Below are 8,922 nucleotides of genomic sequence, written 5' to 3'. Positions count from 1 at the left end.
TGTTTGATTCATGTGGGAATAAAGCTTATGAATAAGGTATGCTCATATATTTCTACAATTTCATCGTAAAATAAAGGCAGATAGGGTGTTTACTTGCCGATCAGCCTTTACTCTGTCGTTCGAAACAAAAATAGATGCAAAAGTTCAACACTATGCTGCACACTTTGAAACTTAATTTTTGTTTCTATCTAAAGTTCTTATTCTATTGATTTTGGAAAATGCTGCTAGAATCGTATGGTTTACGGGAATTAATGCAATTTTTTCGATCTTACGAACAAAGTGTCAATATTTTGGGAAGTGTTCGTCCGAAAGTGTTGAATAATTATTTCTTTGATAGGACAGTAGAATTCTAGCAGCACTTTTTATGGCACAGAGCTGTTTTTACATAACTATTATTACAAATTGAAATTTATTATCCCCGGGGTATTGTTGAACATTTCATTTTTTCATTAAGGCATTTATTCTAATTATAGACGTCACGTGGTGACGTCGTGGTGAAGTGTTTCCTGTAGTATAATCCCCATTGAAGTCTATAGAATGCGTAATGATAGCAAAATTTTTAGCCATGACTTTTCCGATTTACTAGGGTTACATATTGTAAAAAAAAAGTCTTAATTCGCCGAATTCTGATCTGTGTGCCGCCTTAACTAACCCGCATATTCCAAAGCCAACAAGTCCCCCGCCCAATGAATCCCACAAATTGTCGATTTAGGATAGAATTTACAGAATATAGCTGATTTTGTACACTAGAATGTTTGTAAGGAAGTCTCAACAAACACTGGCTACATTTTCTCAGCATGAACATGCTGAAAACATTACGCATATGGCGCATACGTGCGCGTGTGAGAGTAAAATCGACGTTAAGTTGCCAAGCTTGCGTACCATATTAGAGCAGAGAGTTTCTGTCAGTATTAGGGTGAAAATATTAGTATTATTGTATGCTGTAAAAATATCGGTTTCAGTGATAATGATTTGACAATAACGAAGGTAGCATGCTGAAAAGCTCTATCTTGATGTGACGTTGTTACGCGCCAACTTCACCGTCATGCATATGGTTTGTTGGAAACCTTTTAAGTTACTCTCTGATAACCGAAAAAAACTGTTTTGGTTGAAAAGTTAAAAACAAACTGCACAGCAACATGTTGTTGCCTTTTTATTCATTTATGCAAATCAATTACTAGACCCAATGTAACTTCCGTCAGCCATACCATGATTGCAAGAAATTTATACTGACTGCAAATATCGGAAAACGATGTCTATGACTCACGCAGGAGCGTGCTCTACGTATGAACAATTTCTTAAACGAGGTAAATTGTTGACAGGCGGGTTGATGGAGCGGGAATGTCGACAGAGAGTCTCGTTTGGGGTCATCGTTTCGTAAGTTCTGTGGTCGATACAGTGGTCTTGTCGGCAGGTGCAGTTTGTCATTGAGTTGAGTGCTGACTGGCGTTTTTCATGCCAATTGTTGGTCCATTTTTTGTGCACTGAAATGGCGACGGATTTTTTCCGTTGTTTCCTGATCGTGGCAGGGGACGCACGGCGGGTGTGGCCGTTCGGCGGGGGATGCTCGCTCCTCCGTGGCGCCTGGTCCCAGCTCTGACGTTTCGGAGGTCTGTGTTTGCTCTGCTCTTGTTTTTATAATGTTTAATGGACGTTGGGATTGAGTACTGTTCGTTGTCTCCATATCCTTCTCTAATGCATCTCTTGGCATTACAAAATGTGATCACAAAATTGTCATCTTAAATATGCACGTGTATTTTGCTTTTTATCACGTCCCCTACGTGACGCCTTACATTTCATGGTTGAGTAATTTTGAGCAGCGATTTAAGTGCACAGTAACCAGAATACACATCTGACCAATTTTTATAATTTCGGCCACATTGTTAAATATTTTTCGCCATTATGCTATAATGCGTTTCTTTTTCCTTTCAGTATACATTGTAATAAATGGCAATTCCATGTATTAGGTTACTGAGAAAGAGTTCAAAAATGAAAAAAAATGTACAAAAAAAAAATAATTTTTATATTTATTTTGAAACATACTACACACCCCAGTTAGTGGTTTTCTTACTTTTCCACTTCTTCTCTAGTTTTTTTTTTTTTTGTTAACTCTGTGTAATGAACATCTTTAAAGGGGTTGCAGGACTCACAGATGTGGGGAAGATCAGATAAAGCAGGGATACCTAGGTTTTCTGATACATGTTATATTTTCAAGTTTACTTTTGAACAGAATACCGCAGTGTGCAAAATCGATTTTCACAAAGAAATTTTCTTTCTTAAAAAAATTAATTCTTCATTTCTCCATCAAAGCGACCAAAATGATGGCTCTTTAAGTAGTTATTTTATGGAAACATACACTTTATTTGCATGGTATCTGATCCCACCTCCGATGTTTGAGAGGTCTGTTTTTGCTCTGCTTCTATTTTGTACTCATTTTGTTTCATTAAAGTACCGTTAGTTCCGAACTCGACACATTCTTGGTCAAAAGTACTTTTCTCCAAAAATTTGAATCATTTTGATAATATCTTACATGTAATGTACAATTTAAAAAGTCTAAATGTACAAATCTGGACAGATTTAGCTTCTGACCAGAAACTTAAAAAGACGTAAAACTTTTTTTTTTCATGACACTAGTTACATGTATTTCAGCTGTGGAAAATAACATTTGGCAAAAATTATTTGAAAAATGTTAGATTATCACGAAATTTAACATTTAAGATGTGCATATTTTCAGAACCTCAGGTTAAGTTTAAAAACTTTATTTTTTGCTTTAAAATATACCCTTTTCATGTACTTTTTAAAAGTTAAGAACCATTATGTACTTCACAGACTTTTTTTTATCCTAAAACTTCCATAGGACAAGGTTGTAATCAAAGTAAACTTGAAAGATATCAATAAAATTTATTTCTTCAGAAAATACACCGACTTTTTTCGTTTTTTATGATACACAGTAAGAATCATGACTTTATAAAATAAAATTAGTTATTGTTATTCATATTACTTTTGATGTAAAAGATGTTAAGAAACAATTGGTAATATATACTGTAAGTCAATGTTCACACGGCAATTACAACATACTGTTTAAAATCGTTTTATTTTCATTTCCGTGGTCTTCAGTGAGTAGTAATGTCCACGCCATGTCGCCCAATTTATCCCGTCAGCGTATGACAGATGATTTCCCTTAAGGTACATCCCATTCAGATTGGAATAATGGCAAGAGTTATACCACCAACCACCCTTGAATCTCTTTGCACAGTTACCCGACGTATCGTGGTCTTTTGTGTAGAACTGTGCCCCATTATGATGAATTATCAATGAGTCACCTATGAAATTATTCAAAGATAATGGTGTATTTTTAATAATATATGTAGTAAAGGAGCAAAGGAACAGAATATCAAGATTTCTCTATATTTTAGCTCTTTGAGCTAGAAGTTTATTCGAATTATCATATACCAAGATGTCCACATGTCTCTGTGTTTCTGCCTTTTTGTTCACATTACTTATTCTCAACTACCTTTATAGAGCTTATTTCATCAACAATGGTACAAAACATTCAAAGGTAAAGCACGGAAATGAGTAATTTAAAAATCTTCTCAGGAACCACTAGGAGAGTCTTTTGTGTGGCGCAGTGGAAAGAGCTCCTGCGTTAGAGAACGGAGTAAAGAATTGATCCTTAAGTTGTGAGTTCGAATCCCAGTGTGGGACGCGAAAACTGCTCCTTCAAATACAACCGTAAAAACCGTGGTCCCGCTGGCACGAAACAGATCCTTCACTGCTAATTGGTCCTGAGTGCCGAGTATAGGACAAAATGTGTAATTGTCCACGGGCAAATGATGGTGCCTCTATATGAGTGAAAATTCTCGAGATGGACGTTAAACAACACGTTAAAAAACTAAGAAAACTATCTGAAAGTCATTCTTTATATCTAATAATAATCCCCAGCTGACCTCTGTTTTTATTAAAGTCTTTTCTTGAAGACTTCATAGCCTGTGTATTTTAAATTGTTAAACTATTGCCTCTGTATATAACTCAGTTTTACACGTTTGGTCTCTTACACATCTGTTTTTGTTTTTTTTTCAGGCGATCAAAGTGCTTAATATTTTAAACATAAAACAATAAAAGTTGAAGTGTTGCTATTTTGTCAATTTTCAACTTTGAAAGTTACCCACGAGGTATTAATTTGGAAACGTTTTCAAGTTTTACCTGCAGTCCCTTCGTAGTCTTCAACATGAAGATTATATCCATGGGCTTCATCACCTATGGAAAATCTTCTGTACAGAGCATATCTTTTTTCATCATTAAAATCAGACATGTCTATCCGCAGTTCATAATATCCTTGGTTAACAATTTCATTAATGTTGTGGTTTCCTGAAAAAGTGGATGCATTTTCAAAATGAGAATTTTAACATAAAAGGTTTTACTTTTCAAAGTTATTGAATGAGTAAAAGCAAATCATTTTTACAATTTGTACAAGAAGCAAGAAATGAGGACTTTATATTGAATGGGAAAATATGATTATTTCTTCTCCTTAAGGGACTCCGACCCTCCGCCAGGAAGGAGAACTCTTTAATTTATAATTTAAGGTCAGACGAGACGTTCCTCAAAATCTGATTTGTATATCTTCCTAATGTATGAAAAATATTCAAAAATGTTATAACATTTTGATTTCTAAACCAGTTTCTAAACGATTTTAAAACACCCAAACACTTAAACATTTGAAATTTAAAATGATTTTTCTTCCCCAAAGGATTATATAAGAAAAGCTACCCCTGGTATCTTGCAGAAATGCCTTGTAAATTACCTCAATTTTTTGTGAGTAAACATATTTAAGTAGCAAAACTTCAATGACAAACTCTTAGAAAAAAGTATCTTTTATTAAGGAACGTCTCGTCTGTCCTTAATTAAACAAGAGGCCCATGGGCCACATCGCTCACCTGAGCACTGTGGCTGGGAAAAAGTAGAAATTGGTTTATTATTGAAAAGTTTAAATCCAAAAGTAGTCCCATGAGCAATGGCTTTGCTATTCTTGAGAAGATGATTTTTAAAGAATTTTCCTATACATGTCTATGTAAAACTTTGATTGGCCATTGTGTCCCCGCCCTACCCCCGGGGGTCATGATTTGAATAAACTTGAATCTACATTACCTGAGGATGCTTCCATATAAATATGATCAATTATGGCTTTGTTATTCTTGAGAAGATCTTTTAAGAATTTTCCTATATATTTCTATGTAAAACTTTGGTCGGCCATTGTGGCCCAGCCCTACCCTCTGGGGTCATGATTTGAACAAACTTGAATCTACACTATCTGAGGATGCTTCCATATAAATATTATGAATTATGGCTTTGACATTCTTGAGAAGAAGATTTTTTAAAGAATTTTCCTATATATTTCTATGTAAGACTTTGGTCGGCCATTGTGGCCCCGCCTACCCCCGGGGGTCATGATTTGAACAAACTTGAATCTACACTACCTGAGGATGCTTCCATATAAATATGACAAACATGGCTTTGTTATTCTTGAGAAGAAGATTTTTAAAGAATTTTTCCTATATATCTCTATGTAAAACTTTGGTCGGCCATTGTGGCCCCGCCCTACCCCCGGTGGTCATGATTTGAACAAACTTGAATCTACACTACCTGAGGATGCTTCCATATAAGTATTATCAATCATGGCTTTGTTATTCTTGAGAAGAAGATTTTTAAAGAATTTTCCTATATATTTCTATGTAAAACTTTGGTCGGCCATTTTGGCCCCGCCCTACCCCCGGGGGTCATGATTTGAAAAAACTTGAATCTACACTACCTGAGGATGTTTCATCTTTCCTGGCACAGTGGTTCTTGAGAAGAAGATTTTTAAAACATACCACCAAATTTTCATTAATTCCCAATTATCTCCCCTTGAATGAGGGCCTGGCCCTTTATTTGAACAAACTTGAATCCCCTTCATGCAAGGATGCTTTGTGGCAAGTTTGGTTGAAATTGGCCCAGCGGTTCTTGAGAAGAAGTCGAAAATGTGAAAAGTTTACAGACAGACGAACAGACAGACGGACAGACAGACAGACAGACGGACGCCGGACAAAATGTGATCAGAAAAGCTCACTTGAGCTTTCGGCTCATGTGAGCTAAAAACATTAACCTGGTCATTCCTTTGCTGAAATTGCAGCATCTGAAACTTTGACTGGTACAATGAAACACATTAGAAGCATCTTCCATGCATGTCTAATCAATATAGGACATAGGAGTACTTCAAAAGAAAACTGCTCCAAAAAACTTAACCTTAACCTGGGACGCCAACGCCGAGGATATTACATAAGCTCCCCCAACTTCGTTGAGGTGAGCTAAAAAATTGGGACGTGTGTAACTTTTTTCAGTTCCTATCAATAACTAACAAAAGAAGTATTTTCCCTTTATTTCAGAGTAAAGGATAAAGTTCTATTGTTACAGGCTAAGGGTTGATGTTTATGAACAGAACCTTTGTCAACCTTATTACAATTTCTGATTTCTAAGCGGTGTTTTTATCAATTGAAGCCATCAATTTGGCCATAAACCAGTTCTTTGGGAAAACACTGAAAAGTTTCAGATTATCCTACCTAAAGGTAGTTGCAGCACTGTGCATCAAATTTTAAATGATAATCAGCTTCTTGTATCTTAAATCTCAAAGAGGTTTTTCTCAATTTTATAAACGACAAAAATTTTATTTTAGGCAAACAAGAATTGTGTACAAGGTAAAACATTCAGAAATCTTTTTCTTTTAACAAATAATATTAATCAATACTCTGTTCTTACTGAAGGTAAAAAAACTCAAAACCATATACCTTTGGATCTGTAGTAATAAATAACAACCCCAATAATGATGAACAATAAAACCAGAGGTGCCAAAACTGCTGGGATAATAAAGTTCAGCTGGTTTGAAGATTCAACATCAGCACTTTCGGTGGTAGTTCTTCCACTGTAAAACAAGAGGTTCAGGGGCCACAGCACTCACCTGAACACATCGGGCTTGAATTTACTCATCCCCCCCTCCAGGCATTCATCATTTGAACAAACTAGAATCTACACTACGTACCTGAGGATGATTCCATATAAATATCACTAATCATAGCTTTGAAGTACTTGAAAAGAAGATTTTAAAAGATTTCCCTATATATCCCTATGTAAAACTTGGGTCGGCCATTTTGGCCCCACCCTAGCCCCGGAGGTCATGATTGGAACAAACTTGAATCTACACTACCTGAGGATGATTCCACATGAGTTTCATCTTTCCTGGCCCAGTGGTTCTTGAGAAGGATTTTTAAAGATATTTCCTATATATTCCTATGTAAAACTTGGGTCGGCCATTTTGGCCCCACCCTTGCCCCGGGGATCATGATTTGAATAAACGTGAATCTACACTACCTGAGGATGATTCCACATGAGTTTCATCTTTCCTGGCCCAGTGGTTCTTGAGAAGAAGATTATTAAATATTTTTCCTATATATTCCTATGTAAAACTTGGGTCCGCCATTTTGGCCCCACCCTAGCCCCGGGGGTCAAGATTTAAATAAACTTGAATCTACACTACCTGAGGATGATTCCAAATGAGTTTCATCTTTCCTGGCCCAGTGGTTTTGGAGAAGAAGATTTTTAAAGATTTTTCCTATATATTCCTATGTAAAACTTGGGTCGGCCATTTTGGCCCCACACTTGCCCCGGGGGTCATGATTTGAACAAATTTGAATCTACACTACCTGAGGATGATTCCACATGAGTTTCATCTTTCCTGGCCCAGTGGTTCTGGAGAAGAAGATTTTTAAAGATTTTTCCTATATATTCCTATGTAAAACTTGGGTCGGCCATTTTGGCCCCACCCTTGCCCCGGGGGTCATGATTTGAACAAACTTGAATCTACACTACCTAAGGATGATTCCATATGAGTTTCATCTTTCCTGGCCCAGCAGTTCTGGAGAAGAAGATTTTTTAAAAAATGCCATTAATTTTTAACAAATTCATGATTATCTCCCCTTGGAAAAGAGTGTGGCTCTTCATTTGAACAAACTTGAATCCCCTTCACCCAAGGATACTTTGTGCCAAGTTTGGTTGAAATTGGCCCAGTGGTTCTTGAGAAGAAGATGAAAATGTGAAAAGTTTACGACAACAACGACAACGACGACGACAACAACGACGACAGACAACGGACAAATTTTGATCAGAAAAGCTCACTTGAGCCTTCGGCTCAGGTGAGCTAAAAAGTCTTTAAATGAAGCTTGAAAAGAAAATCTTTTAATGCAAAAATTTTCATTACATGCCTCTCAATGTGCTTCAAGGTTCTTTGAACTTCTTAGAAAAGTTTAATTAAAAGTAGAAATTTTTATCCCGAAAAAGCATTTTTAGATACCAATTTTTATTAACATGATGTGAAATAAGAAATGATTTCTGGAGCTTTGCAAAAAACCTTGAAGCACATAGAAAGGCATAAAAAGAAAATTGTTGCATGGAAAGATTTAATTTTCAATCTTCGTTAAAGACTTTTTGAATTAAATCATAATTAAAGAGTTGTCCTTCCTGTCTGAGGGTCGGAGTCCCTTAATTAGTACTTCAAAGCGAAAAGTTTATTCATTCTCATTTATTTAAAAGAAAAATGTTACCTTTCCGGTAAAGACACATAATTAAAAAAATACTCATTACATACCAAGCCAATATTCCCCAGCCTTGTTACCAAAACCGTTCTTGTAGTCCTCCCAATTCCGGAAAAAGTCGATCGTCCCATCCATCCGTCTCTGTATTACCTTTAATGTTGCATATTAATATATGTACGATAGGTTATCAAAAAGTTAGTGGTTTAGCGTCTTAAAATTAAAACTGCTTAAGGTACATCAATGAATAGGAAAAAAAGTTAGCATCAGCTTTTCTAAATTATTAAATAAACCACAAATTATAAGT

At 35.9% G+C, this 8,922-nt stretch overlaps 1 protein-coding gene across 1 annotated transcript; it reads right to left on the bottom strand.

Annotated features, from left to right (window-relative positions):
- Window positions 1-3,081: 3,081 nt before the first annotated feature.
- LOC134251640 (ficolin-1-A-like) lies at window positions 3,082-8,768 on the bottom strand (the record flags this gene model as incomplete). Its single annotated transcript, XM_062734041.1, has 3 exons — window positions 3,082-3,323; window positions 4,204-4,368; window positions 8,672-8,768. Coding segments are annotated over 3 exons (504 nt in total), but the record flags the coding sequence as incomplete, so codon positions are not given.
- Window positions 8,769-8,922: the final 154 nt, after the last annotated feature.

Source organism: Saccostrea cucullata, unplaced genomic scaffold, assembly GCF_032062105.1.
Source record: "Saccostrea cucullata isolate Sc308-1 unplaced genomic scaffold, CSIRO_AGI_Scuc_v1 ctg19798, whole genome shotgun sequence".
Lineage (NCBI taxonomy): Eukaryota > Metazoa > Mollusca > Bivalvia > Ostreida > Ostreidae > Saccostrea > Saccostrea cuccullata.
This window is presented reverse-complemented; position numbering and strand designations above follow the sequence as displayed.